Consider the following 18,159-nt stretch of genomic DNA (forward strand, 5'->3'; position numbering starts at 1 on the left):
TCTTAGTAATTATGGTCCTCGGCTGTTCCCCAGCCCTGGGCTTTGGCCAGAGTGACCTGTGGGCCCTGTGTATTTCTAGTGGCTTGGGGAAGCTTTCTCTCCTGTAGCCATCTAAGATGGCCACCTGCAAAGGACCATGGGAATTATGGCCAACCCAGGACTCAGACAGATACACAGCCTATGTGTATCTAAAACACAGGTAACCAGACCCGACCGAAACCCACGCTCGTTTATAGCCCATTTTCCTACAACAATAGAACTCCAATCAAGCAACCGGTCCAGCCACAGACTGATCGGCACCATTTCCTTGCTCAGAAAGCACAACTGCCAAGGTCAATGACCGCTAAGGACCCACCCAGCTACGAAGGCACCCGCCCCTTTATTGACCGAAGTCGAAGAGAGTGATCAGAGCCCTGTCAAACTATTGGGTCCAAGGTTAAGGACTGTCCCAAAGAGCGCAAAATCCCAGGGGGATAAAAGAAAGTGCAGCCATGTATTCTGTCTCTCTTGGATCCGGCCTGTGCCTAACCAGGTGCAGCAGGAACAGCCAGCTAAGTTCAAGACTAAGTTCGCTACCTGATGGATGAGCCCAGCAGAGACAGAGCCACTTTCTTCGAACCAGCCAAGTGAAATCCAGATAAAGGCCTTATCCACTTGCACAGTGCCGGTCGCCCTGAAGTTAAGTATAGGTTATTGCAGCTGATAGGTGTAGTTTAACTCATAGTAGATATTGTATTTGCATTTCGAGATAACTCTTGTGTCTGTAAATAAACCATCTTTTGAACCTACTAACTGGTTGTGTGGTCATTTGATCGATATAAGGGAAAGGCTTGTGGTTCACCGAGATAAATAAATAGAGCAACACTGCCCACCAGGTTTCCCAGCATCCGGGCCATAGTTTCTGCTATTGTGGCAAAGGCCAATATCTCAGCTCAAGTCATTGTTAGCAAGATGGAGTCACAGCTCCAGGGTCCCAGGTTCAATTCCGGCTTGGGTCACTATCTGTGCGGAGTCTGCACATCCTCCCCGCGTGTGCGTGGGTTTCCTCCGGGTGCTCCGGTTTCCTCCCACAGTCCAAAGATGTGCAGGTTAGGTGGATTGGCCATGATAAATTGCCCTTAGTGTCCAAAATTGCCCTTAGTGTTGGGTGGGATTACTGGGTTTTGGGGATAGGATGGAGGTGTTGACATTGGGTGGGGTGCTCTTTCCAAGAGCCGGTGCAGACTCGATGGGCTGAATGGCCTCCTTCTGCACTGTAAATTCTATGAAAATGAAATGTCAATCATCAACTTGTTTGTGGTGAATTATTCGTCCCCGTGACAGGGAACAGATCATTACGTCACCTGCCATCTAAAAAGATACAGAGGGATTTAGTTCAGCACCGCATCCAAACGATAGCAGCTTCAACATTGAGAAGCTCAGCACAGCAATTGGGTCCACTTAGAATAAATGTCAAAGTCCTGGAGAGGGATTCAAAACTACAACCTAACTCAAAAAGCAAATGTTCTGTTCACCCACCTGGACCATTTGTGTGGGTTTTGTAATACAGATCAATTTCCCCCAGTACCACAAGATGAAAGTGACATTGCGGCCAGGACAATCGGCACGTTGTCAGTCGGTGTACATGTACAAGGAATTGATTCAAGAATGGTGGCATGTTGGAAAGGACAAGTTACTCTGCTAAACAAGGCAAGGAGGAAATGTTTTGAATCATCAGTCCTTTATTCAATGTTGTAAGCAAAACCTGTTCTGTGTGCAGGAAAAACAGAACCATCATTTGCGTATTACAAATACAGCAGTAAACAGAATCATGGAATCAAAGAATTTAGAGTGCAGAAGGGGGCCATTCGGCCCATCAAGTCTGCACCGGCCCTTGGAAAGAGCACCCTATCCAAGCTCACGCCTCAACTCTATTCCCACAGCCCAGTAACTCCACCTAACCTTTTTTGGACACTAAGGGCAATTTATCATGGCCAATCCGCTTCACCTGCACTTCTTTGGCCTGTGGGAGGAAACCGGAGCACCCGGTGGAAACCCACGCAGACACGGGGAGAAATTGCAAACATCACACAGGCAGTCACCGGAGGCCAGAATTGAACCTGGGACCTTGGAGCTGTGAGGCAGCAGTGCTATCCACTGTGCCACTGTGCCACCTCTTAGGACCAGAAATTTCAGTCACAACTTTAGCACTTGCTTCTACCAACATCCCCTCCCTCGCTCCATCACTGGCACATCACGGCTGTCATGTGTTCTGTTTATGCACTGCAGCAAGTCACATTTTCAGCAGCATTTCCCAATCCCAAAGCTGTGACCTCCACCACCATGTAGAGCAGGGACACTCGATGTTTGCAAACGTGACATCATAAATCCGAACTTTATAGAGCCATGAATGATCTGGCACAGAAAGAGGCCTTGTAGCCCCTTGTGCAATATTGGCTCTTTGTCAGAACTATCTAAATCTGCTGCCCCCCCCCCCCCCCCACCCCCACCCCACCACTCTAGCCCTGCAAATGCTTCTCCTTCAGGTATTTATACAATTCTCCTTCGAAAGTTCCTGTTTCTACAACACTTCCAGACAATATTATTCCAGATCACAGCTGTCGGCCATGTGAACTTTTTTTCCGCTAAGCTCCCCAGTTTCTTTTGCCAGTTGCCGTAATTCTATGGTTACTTCCTCTCCCACCATTGGAAGCTTGTCCTTATTTACGATCAGCCAGCTCTTCATTGTAACTTCTCAGAATTGTAAAGGAATTTCTGCAGAAAGTTTAAGGTAAACATACAAGATTATTCTGTTTCAGCAATGTTCAAACCATGCTTACGACACCATGTTAAAGTCCAACATGTTTGTTTCAAGCACTAGCTTTTGGAGCACTGCTCCTTCCTCAGGTGAATGAAGAGGTACGTTCCAGAAACATATATACAGACAAATTCAAAGATGCCAGACAATGCTTAGAATGCGAGCATTTGCAGGTCATTAAATCTTTACAGATCCAGAGATAGGGGTAAACCCAGGTTAAAGAGGTGTGAATTGTGTCAAGCCAGGACAGTTGGTAGGATTTCGCAAGCCAAGGCCAGATGGTGGGGGATGAATGTAATGCGACATGAATCCAAGGTCCTGGTTGAGGCTGCAGGAAAGGATGTCCCGAAGCGTGGTACATTGGCGAGACCATGCAAACGCTGCGACAATGAATGAACGGACATCGCGTGACAATCAACAGGCAGGAATGTTCCCTCCAGTCGGGGAACACTTCAGCAGTCAAGGGCATTCAGCCTCTGATCTCCAGGTAAGTGTTCTCCAAGGCGGCCTTCAGGACGCGCGACAACGCAGAATCGCCGAACAGAAACTTCTAGCCAAGTTCCACACACATGAGTACGGCCTCAACCGGGACCTGGGATTCATGTCGCATTACATTCACCCCCCCACTATCTGGCCTGGGCTTGCGAAATCCTACCAACTGTCCTGGCTCGAGACAATACTTAGAATGCGAGCATTTGCAGGTAATTAAATCTTTACAGATCTGTAAAGATTTAATTACCTGCAAATGCTCGCATTCTAAGTATTGTCTGGCATCTTTGAATTTGGCTATATAGATGTTTCTGGAACATACCTCTTCATTCACCTGAGGAAGGAGCAGTGCTCCGCAAGCTAGTGTTTGAAACAAACATGTTGGACTTTAACATGGCGTTGTAAGACTTCTTACTGTGCTCACCTCAGTCCAACGCCGGCATCTTCACATCAAACCATGCTTGACAGTTAACCGTCAGTCACCATCAACTGATGCATTCTCCATGGCAATGCCTCTACTTGCCAACCAATAAGCGCTCTCTTCTCATGCAGTATGTGGTTTCTCTTCCATGGTATTCTTGTGAATTGTTCTGATTAGATCATTAATCATAGAATTTACAGTGCAGAAGGAGGCCATTCAGCCCATCGAGTCTGCACCAGCTCTTGGAAAGAACAGCCCACCCAAGCCCACACCTTCACCCTATCCCTATAACCCAGTAACCCCACCCAACACGAAGGGCAATTTTGGACACTAAGGGCAATTTATCACGGCCAATCCACCAAACCTGCACATCTTTGGACTGTGGGAGGAAACCGGAGCACCCGGAGGAAACTCACGCAGACACGGGGAGAACGTGCAGACTTCACACAGACAGTGACCCGAGCCGGGAATCGAATGTGGGACCCTGGAGCTGTGAAGCAATTGGGCTAACCACTATGCTACCATGCTGCAAGAAGAAAAGTGTTGACAAAAAAGTCTCTTTTGTCAGAAGTACTCATGTTCTGTATTACCAAACAACTATAACTATGTTTACTGATGCAATGTAGTAGAAGGGATGGGAACCGATGCAGGAAGTTGGAAGGTAGTAAAACAGGGATAGAAGCAAAAGGAAGTAAGGGGTAAAGTGAAAGGCAGAGGAGCCATCGTCAAAAATCAAAAAGGGCGACATTACAAGGTAGATTGACTGAGGGGAGCTCAGTGAATAGGCCCAGGAATACTAAAAGGAATAAAATGGGAAGTAAAAACATTAATGGTAAGTGACGCGGCAGGTTGTTACATGAAGATATGGGTTCAACGACAAGGAAAATTAGGAGAAAAGTTAAGAGGAAATAGAACTTAGGAGAGGTTACTGATCGAGGTGTTAAGATTCAAAACAGAGGTAAAAAAGGCAGCATAAGTGTACGTTACCTGAATGCTCATAGTATTCGGAATAAGGTAAATGAGTTGATGGCGCAAATCATCGTGAATGATTATGATTTAGTGGCCATTACTGAAACATGGTTAAAGGATGGTCACGACTGGGAGTTAAATATCCGAGGGTATCAAACTATTCGGTAGGACAGAGTGGATGATAAGGGAGGTGGTGTAGCTCTGGTATTTAAGAATGACATCCGGGCAATAGTAAGGGATGACATTGGGGCTATGGAGGATAAGGTTGAATCCATTTGGGTGGCAATCAGGAATAGTAAGGCGAAAAAGTCACTGATAGGATTAGTCTATAGGCCACCAAATAGTAACGTTATGGTGGGGCAGGCAATAAACAAAGAAATAACGGATGCATGTAGAAAAGGTACAGCAGTTATCATGGGGGATTTTAATCTACATGTCGATTGGTTTAACCAGATCGGTCAAGGCAGCCTTGAGGAGGAGTTTATAGAATGTATCCGCAATAGTTTCCTAGAACAGTATGTAATGGAACCTATGAGGGAACAAGCGGTCCTAGATCTTGTCCTGTGTAATGAGACAGGATTGATTAATGATCTCATAGTTAGGGATCCTCTCGGAAGGAGCGATCACAATATGGTGGAATTTAAAATACAGATGGAGGGTGAGAAGGTAAAATCAAACACTAGTGTTTTGTGCTTAAACAAAGGCGATTACAATGGGATGAGAGAAGAACTAGCTAAGGTAGACTGGGAGCAAAGACTTTAGGTGGAATAGTTGAGGAACAGTGGAGAACCTTCAAAGCGATTTTTCACAGTGCTCAGCAAAGGTTTATACCAACAAAAAGGAAGGATGGTAGAAAGAGGGAAAATCGACCATTATATCTAAGGAAATAAGGGAGAGTATCAAATTGAAGGAAAAAGCATATAAAGTGGCAAAGATTAGTCGGAGACGAGAGGACTGGGAAATCTTCAGGGGGCAACAGAAAGCTACTAAAAAAAAGCTATGAAGAAGAGTAAGATAGATTATGAGAGTAAACTTGCTCAGAATATAAAAACAAATAGTAAAAGTTTCCACAAATATATAAAACAAAAAAGAGTGGCTAAGGTAAATATTGGTCCTTTAGAGCAGTGCTTCTCAAAGTGTGGTACGCGTACCGGTGCCGGTACGCGAGCCATCGTCTGCCGGTACTTGGAGTGTTTCCAGAAAAGAAAGAGACAGTAATCCTGGATTGGCTTGTTTCGCTCACTGGTCCCTGGCACATTGAAAAAAAAAACTGCCGGTCTGCCACATCAGATAGTTTGAGATGCACTGCTTTAGAGGATGAGAAGGGAGTTTTAATAATGGGAGATGTGGAAATGGCTGAGGAACTGAACAGGTTTTTTGGGTCGGTCTTCACAGTGGAAGACACAAATAACATGTCAGTGACTGATAGAAATGAGGCTATGACAGGTGAGGACCTTGAAAGGATTGTTATCACTAAGGAGGTAGTGATGGGCAAGCTATTGGGGCTAAAGGTGGACAAGTCTCCTGGCCCTGATGGAATGCATCCCAGAGTGCTAAAAGAGATGGCTAGGGAAATTGCAAATCCACTAGTGATAATTTACCACTAGTGGTCCCGGCGGATTGGAAATTAGCAAACGTGACACCACTGTTTAAAAAAGGAGGTAGGCAGAGAGTGGGTAATTATAGGCCAGTGAGCTTAACTCCGGTAGTAGGGAAGATGCTGGAATCTATCATCAAGGAAGAAATAGCGCAGCATCTGGATAGAAATTGTCCTATTGGGCAGACGCAGCATGGGTTCATAAAGGGCAGGTCGTGCCTAACTAATTTAGTGGAATTTTTTGAGGACATTACCAGTGCAGTGGATAACGGGGAGCCAGTGGATGTGGTATATCTGGATTTCCAGAAAGCCTTTGACAAGATGCCACACAAAAGGTTGCTGCATAAGATAAAGATGCATGGCATTAAGGGTAAAGTAGTAGCATGGATAGAGGATTGGTTAATTAATAGAAAGCAAAGAGTGAGGATTAATGGGTGTTTCTCTGGTTGGCAATCAGTAGCTAGTGGTGTCCCTCAGGGTACATTGTTGGGCCCACAATTGTTCACAATTTACATAGCTGATTTGGAGTTGGGGACCAAGGGCAATGTGTCCAAGTTTGCAGACGACACTAAGGTGAGTGGTAAAGCGAAAAGTGCAAAGGATACTGGAAGTCTGCAGAAGGATTTGGATAGGTTAAGTGAATGGGCTAGGGTCTGGCAGATGGAATACAATGTTGACAGATGTGAGGTTATCTATTTTGGTAGGAATAACAGCAAACAGGATTATTATTTAATTGATAAAATATTAAAACATGCTGCTGCGCAGAGAGACCTGGGTGTGCTAGTGCATGAGTCGCAAAAAGTTGGTTTACAGGTGCAACAGGTGATTAAGAAGGCAAATGGAATTTTGTCCTTCATTGCTAGAGGGATGGAGTTTAAGACTAGGAAGGTAATGCTGCAATTGTATAAGGTGTTAGTGAGGCCACACCTGGAGTATTGTGTTCAGTTTTGGTCTCCTTACTTGAGAAAGGACGTACTGGCACTGGAGGGTGTGCAGAGGAGATTCACTAGGTTCATCCCAGAGCTGAAGGGGTTGGATTACCAGGAGAGGTTGAGTAGACTGGGACTGTACTTGTTGGAATTTAGAAGGATGAGGGGGGATCTTATAGAAACATATAAAATTATGAAGGGAATAGATAGGATAGATGCGGGCAGGTTGTTTCCACTGGCGGGTGAAAGCAGAACTAGGGGGCATAGCCTCAAAATAAGGGAAAGTAGATTTAGGACTGAGTTTAGGAGGAACTTCTTCACCCAAAGGGTTGTGAATCTATGGAATTCCTTGCCCAGTGAAGCAGTAGAGGCTCCTTCATTAAATGTTTTTAAGGTAAAGATAGATAGTTTTTTGGAAAAAAAAGGGATTAAGGGTTATGGTGTTCGGGCCGGAAAGTGGAGCTAAGTCCACAAAAGATCAGCCATGATCTTATTGAATGGCGGAGCAGGCTCGAGGGGCCAGATGGCCTACTCCTGCTCCTAGTTCTTATGTTCTTTTGTACGTGAAGAATGTTGTTTTATTCCTCACACCTAGAGTTGTGTTTAATGTCTCCATCATTAAAGAGGGAAGATAATAGTTGAAGTTGCAGGATAAAATAGTATTTCACAGAGAGAGTTCCCATCACTATTTGGTGACTAACCATGGCTATAAAAGATCAGCCAAGGACAATTTTCAATTAACCAACTCATCTGATAGGCAGGACCTGCGACACTACTGTAACAAAATGTAAACCCAGAATCATGGAATGGTCACAGCACAGAAGGCCATTCAGCCCAACATGTCTGTGCTGACTCTCTGTGAGAGCAACTCACCTCGTCCTACTCTCCTGCCTTTTCCCAGTAGCCCTGCAAAATATTTATTTTTTTAGATAATTCGCCAACTTTCTTTTGAAGGCTTCAGTTCCATCTGCCTCCAGTACAGTCTTAGTCGTGCTTTCCACAGCCGAGCAACTCACTGGGTACAAACCTTTCTCCATCTGCTGCTCACCTCAAATCTGTGCCCTCTGCTTCTGCATCCACCCTGCCAATGGGAAGAGTGTTCTGCCGATCTACTCAATCCAGACTCACCATGATTCTGAACACAAATCTCCTCTTAATTTTCGTATCTTCAAGGCGAAGTGCCCCAGTTTCTCCAATCTATCCATGTAACTGAAGCTCCTCTTCTCAGGAAAAGCCCTCATGAATCTTTTCTGCAGCCTCTCTATTGCCTTCACACCTTTCCCAAAGTGTGGAGGCCGGAGTTGGACATAATACTCCAGTTGTGGCTGAACCAGTGTTTGTGCAGGTCGATCTTAGCTTTGTTGTTTTGTCCCTTTCTCAATCCCAGGATCTTGTGTATTTTATTAACCACTTTTCAATCTTCCACCTTGAATGATTTGGGCCTGGATGTGTAGCTGGGCCAGCGCGCTACATCTCACCATGGAACATGAGCTCTTGGATTCCGCTGACAGGGATGTGCTGACTGGACACACGAAAGGTGGCTTTCCTCCTGAGAATTTAGATTTAGGCACTTTTACCTGTAAATAACCTGCCAGAATTGGGAAAAATCATCCCCTCACCCTCTTCCAACAACAGCTATGCCAGTGCCAGGCAGTAGCAACTCCGAAAAGATGCGAAAGGCAACAAAAGCCTGGAGAAGCGAACACAGGAGACGGCAAATGCACAAGGCGACGAGGACCCAACTACACCCGACAAAAAGGGACCACCAAGTCGCGCATTGAGCTCCCCCTCGCCTGTGGGCGGGTGGAGAAGTTCTTCACGAAGGAACCACACGATCCCAAAGAGGCCATCAAAGCTGACATGAGGGCAACCGCCAGGGCGGCAGTGGCGGAAGCTCTGATCATCATGCAGGAGGCATGGACAAGGCGGAGAGGCAGCTGGACGCCCAGGAGAACACCATAATGGAGCTGGAGAAGGCCTCAATGGACCAGAGCGACTGGATTGTCGCACTGAAATCAGAGGCGGCAAGGGTGGTGGCAGCACAGGGGACCCTAAAACAGACAATCAAGGACCGGGAGAATCGTTCGTGGCACCAGAACCTGCGGATAGTGGGCCTACCGGAGGGAATACATGTCTGCTAAGTAAAATCAGGAAACACTTTTACACCTAAAGGGTATTTGAAACATGAATTTCAGCCCCATGACTTTCTGAATCGATTGCAAAGTTACAAAAGGTGGGATCCGCAGATTTGTATTAATGATTTAGATCAAATGTGGGTAAATGGAGTTGAGGTAGAGATCAGCAATGGTCTGATTGAATGGTAGAACAGACATGAGGGGCCAAATGACCTCCCCTTGCCCGTGGCAACCCCGAAGGTTTTCCCACCCAAACTCTCAACACCAGCAGGATGGTGAGGCAGAGGCAGGAAGGCCACCATAGTGTAAATCAGGATCATGCCCCGCGGAGGAATTCGATACAATTGGTTCTGAGACAGATTTGAAAAAAAAAAACCACATAAATAAATAAATAAAAGTTGTTGCGTGGCAAGTCCTCGATACTGACTGTGTCCACCTTCTAGCTTAGGAAGTGTGGGGTGATACTTTGGAGGTTCCCAACATTGAGAAACCTTAAGGAGCCGGGTGATCACTTGGTCTGGCAGTTTTGTTACATTGTACCGGGAAGATTAGCAACAGGCTGAAGCAGCAGTGGTGTGGAAGGGGAACAATAAATGGCAGAGGTTCTTGTCCATTCCGCTCCTAAACCCAGCTGCTACAATGAACGTTCTTCGCAATAACTCAGCTCTGACACAATGAGGCATAAAAATCAAAACATCAATTATTTTAATTACAAACATTACAATTAAGTTATGAAAAGTTGTTTAGTGTGTAAAGTGCATTAATTGAAAATTAAGAATTCAAGATGAGGTAATGGAGCAAGAGAATAAATCCCCAAATCAGTAAACATTGCAACATAGGTTAACATGGTCAAAAAGGATGTAAACTAAACACTAGGATGTAACTGAAAAGTAGATAAATTGAGCTAAACCTGTTATTTTGAGGTGCAATGTGAGGGCACCCTAAATCTCAGAAGAGAAAATGGTTCTTAACCATTTATTTTTGCGATTTGGAAAAAAATGTGTGAAAAGACATGAAACCAGGTGCGGAAAGGGACAGGTCTTGTTGAAAATTGGTCAAATGACAACAGATTTGTTAAACTTCAAAACACACGAGAAAGGCAACAGTAAAGAACAGTATTCATGATTAACTATAACAGTGGTTACCCAGACAGTATACTTAAATCCCCCCCCCCCCCCTCCCAAGCTCAAGCTGTCTACTTTCCTAAACTCTGAGAATACATCTACCCCAAAACGCCCCATAGGTTTTACCACTGTGAGCTAACTCCAGCAAATAAACACTACCCTAGACCTGTAGCTTTTTGGGGGGATTCTTTCTTCTAGTTTAGAATAGAATTTTTGGGGTCAGACACAGACAGGCTTCTATTTTCTTTTGGCACAACAGCTTGACTCTGTGATAGAGTTCTGCTTTGCAACTGAGTGTGGCTGCGATCCAGGTTCCTCGACTGCTCCAGCCAGAAGAGATTATAAATTTGCTCAAGTTATTACAGTCATTTCTTTTAATGAGGCCAAAATTATATATTTGACATGCCAATAAGTCATGGAGCTCCCTCAATCTTGACCTATCAAATGCAGATAATATTTCACCCATTCTTTAAGCAGGTTGCATTAATTTAGCGGAGTATGGTAGCAACTGGACTAGAAATCCAGCAGGCCGAGATGACTATCCAGAGACACGAGTTCAAATCTCGGTGCTGGAGCTTGAGAATTTAATCCGGAATAAACAGCGAAGCCAGTTTTATTGTTTAAAAATCCACCTGGTTCACTAGCATCTGCTGCCTTTACAAGGGTCTGGCTTATCAGTGACTCCAGATTTAAACCATGCACTGACTCTTAGTTGCCCGTGGGAATGGCCGAGCAAGTCACATTGTTGAATTCGTGAAGGTGGCTCAACACCGCCCTCCAGAGGAAGCTTAAGGATGACCTGGAAAGGCTGACCTTGCCAGCAGCAATTGTCCGCAGCGGCCTGGAATGAATTGAACATTGCTGCATGTGTATACTTTACTAGTTTGAGTAGAGAAACTTAAAGCGCGGCAACATTGCACAATCACAGGATGCTCTCCCTGATGCAAGAAAATTGACGCTCAAATACAATTTATATTCAGGTTTTATCAGGTAACCACCGCATTTCCTCCGATTAAACATATCCTCTGGCTGCATATGTTACGGTGGTTGTGCATTGAATTCTTCGGCTGATTCAATCGCATGAAGCAACTTCTCTCTCAGTATTTCGATGTTGCTGTAATTGGGAAGGTCCAGGCTCCTGGAACAGGTGTAGGAGCGAGGATATGACGAATCCGGTTCACTGCTCCTGGTGTTTATAATGGCAATCTTGAGATTCTGAATCCCTCCCACTGGGAGCCTGTCGCTTCCCGACAGAAAGGCTGAGAATGGGGAAAGAATAGACACTGAAATAAAAGTCCTCTTCGGATCAATCAGGATAGATTTCTGTGTTAGCAACCTAACCTCAACAGACACCAGGTCCGCCCAGTGGCTTCTGCACTCACTCCCGCACCTTTAACTGTGTTTGCTGTGGGTGGGCTAGAAGTTACTGTATAAAGTCAAATAATTTCAGGACCCCAAAATCGACCTTAACTGCTCCATTTGGCTCTGCATTCCAATCTTTAAAACTGAATTTAATTCCCAAAATAGGAGCAAAGTTGCCCTTTAAAATAGATTGAATTGCTTGTATTTAGTGGCCTGATGTTAGAGAGCCTGAGACTCCTACAGCACAGAAAAGGCCCTTCGGCCCATCATGTTTGTGCCGGTCAAAAACAACCACCTAATCTTTTCTAATTCCATTTTCCAGCACATCTAATACTTCTTAAATGTCACGAGTCTCCTCTGCTCCAAGGAAAACAATCCGAGTTTATTCAATCTCTAACTAAATTCTCCAGCTCAGGCAACATCCTGGTAAATCCTCTTCTGCACCCTTTCCAGAGCTATCACCTACCTCCTGTAATGTGGATTCCAGAACTGCACACAGTACCCTAACTGTGGCTTAATCAATGTTTTATACAGTTCCAGCATAACCTCCCTGCTCTTAAACTCTATGTCTCAGCTAATAAAGCAAGTATACACGGTGGCCTAGTGGTTAGCACAACCGCCTCACGGCGCTGAGGTCCCAGGTTCGATCCCGGCTCTGGGTCACTGTCTGTGTGAAGTTTGCACATTCTCCCCGTGTCTGCGTGGGTTTCGCCCCCACAACCCAAAAATGTGCAGAGTAGGTGGATTGGCCACGCTAAATTGCCCCTTAATTGGAAAAAATAATTGGGTAATCTAAATTTATTAAAAAAAACAAATAAAGCAAGTATACCACATTCCTCCTTAACCATTGTATCTACCAGCCCTGTGACCATAAGGGACCAGTGTACGTGCACATCAAGGTCCCTCTGATCCTTGGTGCTTCCCAGGGTCCTGCTGTTTATCATGTATCCCCTTGCCTTGTTTGTCCTGCCCAAGTTCATCACCTGACACTTATCCGGATTCAATTCCATTTGCCACTGATCAGCCCATCTGACCAGCCCGTCTCTATCCTCCTGTAATAAGGCTATCCTCCTCACCACTTACCACCCCACCAGTTTTTGCATCATCTGCAAACTTACTGATCAACCCTCCTACATTCATGTCTAAGTCATTTATATAAACCTCAAACAGCAAGGGCCCCAACACTGATCCCCACAGGACCGCACGGGACACAGGCTTCCAGTCAGAAAAACACCCCTCAACCATCACCTTCTGCCTCCTGCCAATCAGCCTGATCCCATGGACTCTTACTTCATTATCAGTCTCCCATGTGGAACCTTATCAAAAGCCTTGCTGAAGTCCAAGTAGACGACGTCAAATGCATTTCCTTCATCTACCCACCTGGTCACCTGTTTGGAATAGTTATTCAAGTTGGTCAAACGTGAGCTTCCCTTCACAAACCTATGCTGACTGTTCTTGATTAATCCCTCCAAATGCAGATTAGTTCTGTCTCTCAGAATTTCTTCTGTTAGTTTCCCCACCACTGAGGTTAGACTGACTGGCCTGTAGATTTCTGGTTTATCCCTCCCTCCCTTCTTGAATCATGTGAGGTTGCTTTTTTTGCCACCTTGAAGTCTGTCCACCTTGGATGATTGAATGAATAATCTCAGTTTTACAAAACAAAAACATCCTTGGTCAGGTAATGGATATCCTGAGATGCCCATATGTTATATCCATTAAATCACACTGGGCTGGATTCCCCCATTTTGAGGCTACGTCCGGAGGAAATGTCTGATTTTACAATGAAAAAGTTGGCGCCACCCCCACACCGATGCTCTGCACCGTGGGGGTCTCGCAGGCGCGCCACGTGAACCTCCGGTGTTCCCGACGTAAACGGCCAGAGAATTGGCAGACCCGGCCGGCCAAATAGTGCCCCCCCTGGACACCTTCCACCAGTCCCCCCCAGCCCTTGCCGAAGCCCCCCCCCCTGCCAGCAGCACGGCTCCCGCCCGACTGTGTCGGCGCTGGACACAGTCCCGGGTTTATGAAAACTCAGACCACACGCCACCTGCGTGGTTGGGAACCCGGGCCATCGGGGGCGGAGCATCGGGGGAGGGCCTCAAAGCCACGCGCTGACGCTGTTGCAACGGCGTGCGCCTCTATGATGCTGATTTGAAAGGGGCGGCGCATCCGAAAAACAGCACCAGCCCCGATTCGGTCGCAAGCTGGGGATCCTCCGCCCGATCGCTCAATACAATTTCAGCATCGGACAACGGAGAATCCCACCCACGAAGCTTACTCACCAAGAAAACGCTTTTTCTTCTCCTCTTCTAGGGTTCCAAAGACTTCCCAAAAATTCCTGACTGCTTTGTCAGTTTGTGTGTAGCCATCATAATTTGCATTCTACAGATATAAAACGTAGATTAATGAAGATTAGTTTGCTCTCTCTTGATCTTGAGTGATGATCAAATTCAGATATTCAAAGTGATTAAGCGGATCTTGAACTGAGGGGCCCAATGTTAAATTTGAGCAAGGCCATTAGTGAGTGACGTCAGGAAGGGGTTTTACACACAAAGTGTGATAATCTGGAACACGCGACGGTGGCTATGGTGCTGGCTCAATTGTAATTTTAGATTGAAATCAACTGATTTGTCTTGGGTCAGTATAATAACTCAGAAGAATATTGTTGTAAACGAAGATGGGATTTATTTACAGATTTACAATAGGCTGCGTAATGCAGCATCTCGCTCCCAGTGCAGTTCGAGCTGGGTAGACTTGTCTCACCAGGCCCTGAGTTAGGCCTGCCCCTCGCTCATAACCAGTCCCAGGCGTTTGGCCTCCACCCCCTACCTGGGTAGCTCCTGATTCCCGAGTCCACGGGGAGATCAATGATTGTTTCCTCATGGTCCTCGGCGTGCTGGGGGTGGGGGTTATGACAGTAAGGATCGCTCGGCAGGTAAAGCAAAATAGGTTGAATCAGAGCAGAGGTACGGAAATGCCGTGATTTAATTAAATGACGGAGCATTATTGAGGAGCTGAGTGCCCTCTTCCTGTTATACCCCTGCCCCACTGAAATTAGATATCTGATCAAATTCCAATTGGCTGGGAGAGGGCAATATCATTCTCAGGGGTTTTGGTAACGATTTGATGTGGTTTGGATTTATAGATTACTGTGTAATGTGCTGTGACACCGCATTCGTTCTCTGTGCAGACAAGGTAGAATTGGCAAGGACTTTGGGGAGTAAATGTGCAACACAGCTCCAGACCTTTTCCAGCAGCTCCCACTCATAATCGGCGTTTCCATGGATAAGGGCTCTCAGTTCTTCAGGTTGGAATATTTTCACAACTGGCAGTGCCCAATCCCAGAAACCTCGTGCAAAGGCTTCAAATTGATTCTTCACGGACGTGTTAAGTTTATAATCCACATAAGCATCAACGTACTGTTTCCTATTTGAAAAGAAATTAAGGTTTAAAAACTGCATCATTTACACGTGAATCCTCAATTGGACCATTTCTCGAAGAATCTAAACTCAAAGGAGTACAAGCCAATCTCCATTAATTGATGGTTTATGTTGATGAAATGCAAAGATCTCTAAAACGTTTTAGAAGTCCATATTCTACTCTATCACACTGCCGTTGCCTTCCTATGTAAATCTCCCCCTACCCTATTCTTAAAGTTACAAAGCCGATGTCCAGAGTGGACAGGGAAAATGCTTAATGCACTGTGGTGAATGTCACTGAGTAATTCACACTGTATTACCAATACTAGTAAGCGCAGTAGTGTTATCTGACCACTAGGGGGAGTAGCTCTGGGAATGCTCAGGAGTTTGTACAGGGCTCCACCCTTGCCTCCGCCCACGACTCCTCCCCCTAGACTGCTGTATAAATAACCGTGTCCAGAGCCAGCCTGAGTTCATCGAGAGTTCAACGGGTAACAGGCTGGTTCTGAAGTAAGTAGATTAAAACCACTGTTCATATCTGAAAGCACGTGTCTTGTGAATTGATGGTTCCATCATGCATCTCATCGCTTGTTCCTAAAAAACTATTCAAATTCAAATTGAATCCAATTCATAGTCCCCACAAGAGAGACGTACAGGTTCCAAGCTGACTAGAAAAGACATTGCACTTCATCTTGCTCCTGATCTGATGCTTGCTTGATCTTAGCGAAACGACCAAGAAGGTTGGACTGCAGATGGACAGCACATTCTGTTAATGTTGAAATTGTGTTGCAATTGAGTTTAATTGGTAATTAAGAGCAGCTGTCCCCAATTGGGGAAAGATTAGGGAGTCATTGCATGCGTGTTAAAAAAAAAATGTTTGGACTAGGTGTTGGTGGGAACCAAATTAATCTGTCTTTACTCTGAGATCTTGGAAATAAATCTGTCTTGTGGCAAATATTGGCTTCAGCTTCATCCTTTCCTCAATATACGATTAGTGAATTTACCACATTCAGCCTGTCAATACTGTGTCCAAAACCATCAAAATAATAGTCTTTATTGGTGTCACAAGTAGGTTTTACATTAACACTGCAATTAAGTTACTGTGAAAATCCCCTAGTCGCCACACTCAGGCGCCTGTTCGGGTACACTGAGGGAGAATTCAGAATGTCTAATTCACCTAACAAGCACGCCTTTCGGGACTTGTTGGAGGAAACCGGAGCACCCGGAGGAAACCCACACAGATACGGGGAAAAAGTGCAGACCCCGCACACTGACCCAAGCTGGGAACCTGGCACCCTGGAGCTGTGAAGCAACAATGCTAACCACTGTGCTACTGTGCCACCCATGATAGTGAAGGTACCACTCCATTTGAATTGTCAATTACAGTGTCTATTCTCAGATTCTTGGTCGCACAATCACATGTTAGTGCAGCCACCACCAATGGCAAGTCAAGAATCCACTGCATTTAAAATCTTCTTTCAGGCAATCGGCTATGGTAACCTATTGGTTCAACAATTTGAGAAACCAAGTTCAACAAGCTCGTTTGAGAATTTTCATTTAATTTAATCAAACATCTGCGAATGTAAAGTTTGAACCAGTAAAAGGGACGGAATAATGTTTGATTATTGTGTCAATGCAGCAGGTTCACTAATATGCCTCAGGACAGAAACCTTCTGCCCTTCCCCAGCCTGGCCTGGATGTGACTCCAGTGCAGCACCAAGATTGAGATTCACAATTTGTTTTGAGATCAGGGCACCGGGTATAGGCTGAAGGGCTGAACCCATGATACCTAAATCTGAAATTACCACGCAAGCCACTTATGTGTTACCACCTGTCAAGTGCGGTTAATGACATTTCTGATTAATCGCATCATCGCTCTTGCTTATATTTTGGGAGCCGTCCTGCACCCCAAACAGTGGACCTTCTTTCGGTAAACCGGCTACGGGAGTTCCTAAGTTCAGTAATTCTAAGAATTAGTTCAACATGATCATTTGAGAATTTTTAATTGGTTGAAACAAACATTTTGGGATGTAAAGCTTGTACCCAGGAAATGTGACCTCGACGATATGTGATTATTGTGTTAGTCGAACAGATTCACTAATGATGGAAACCGTCCACCGTTACCCAGTCTGGCCTATGACATGACTCCAGTCCGACATCGATATTTAAAAAAATTCTCTTTGCACCTTCAGTGAATCTCCTTAAAATACATGCTACAATATATATAAACATAGAAAATAGGAGCAGCAGGAGATCATTCAGCCCATCGAGCCTGCTCCCCCATTCATTCTGATCATGGCTGATCATCCAACTCAATAGCCTAATCCCACCTTCCCCCCATATCCTTTGAACCCCTTCGCCCCATGTGCTGTATCTAACTGCTTCTTGAAACAATACCAAGAGACAAGACATATCCTTCAGGAGACAAGGGGTATAATTGCTGCAATGTGCATTACTATCCTTAATTGATGAATGACACTAGAAACCATAACACATGATGCTAATGTCTAGATATTTGCATTTTATTCAACATTATTATAAATGCAGGTCTGATCAAAGAGCAAATTAATTCAGTAATGATTGAACAGTTCATATTAATGGAGAATATTTACCGATTATGCTTTTGCAATGGGATTTTGCTACCATTTGGAATGAGTTCCTGGTAAATTGTGTTCCCATCAGCTGTTTGTTTGGGTATCTGCAAATATAAATCAAAAGTTATGGGATAACTCCTAGAATAAATTCAAACTTCATCACATTTACCTTTTCATTTAACTACACAATTCATATTAATCCAATCAACTCATTTTGGCTCTTTAAGCACTAATATTGTCTGTGAGATGAGTGCTCCCCGGGGTTGGGAACGGTGGAGATGCTGCAGATAAAATCTGAGAATGCGCAGGGTTTACGGAGCTTT

At 44.9% G+C, this 18,159-nt stretch overlaps 1 protein-coding gene across 1 annotated transcript in view; it reads right to left on the bottom strand.

Annotated features, from left to right (window-relative positions):
* LOC119963671 (probable E3 ubiquitin-protein ligase HERC3) overlaps positions 1–18,159 on the bottom strand; it is a 141,174-nt gene that overhangs the window by 68,729 nt on the left and 54,286 nt on the right. The window contains exons 22-25 of the mRNA XM_038792988.1: positions 17,855–17,940; positions 15,069–15,249; positions 14,106–14,205; positions 11,503–11,720 (exon numbers count right to left, since the gene is read on the bottom strand). Of these exons, the coding sequence (XP_038648916.1) occupies positions 11,503–11,720; positions 14,106–14,205; positions 15,069–15,249; positions 17,855–17,940 (585 nt within the window). The remainder of the gene's footprint in view (positions 1–11,502; positions 11,721–14,105; positions 14,206–15,068; positions 15,250–17,854; positions 17,941–18,159) is intronic.

The sequence above is a fragment of the Scyliorhinus canicula genome, chromosome 3, assembly GCF_902713615.1.
Source record: "Scyliorhinus canicula chromosome 3, sScyCan1.1, whole genome shotgun sequence".
Taxonomy (NCBI): Eukaryota; Metazoa; Chordata; class Chondrichthyes; order Carcharhiniformes; family Scyliorhinidae; genus Scyliorhinus; species Scyliorhinus canicula.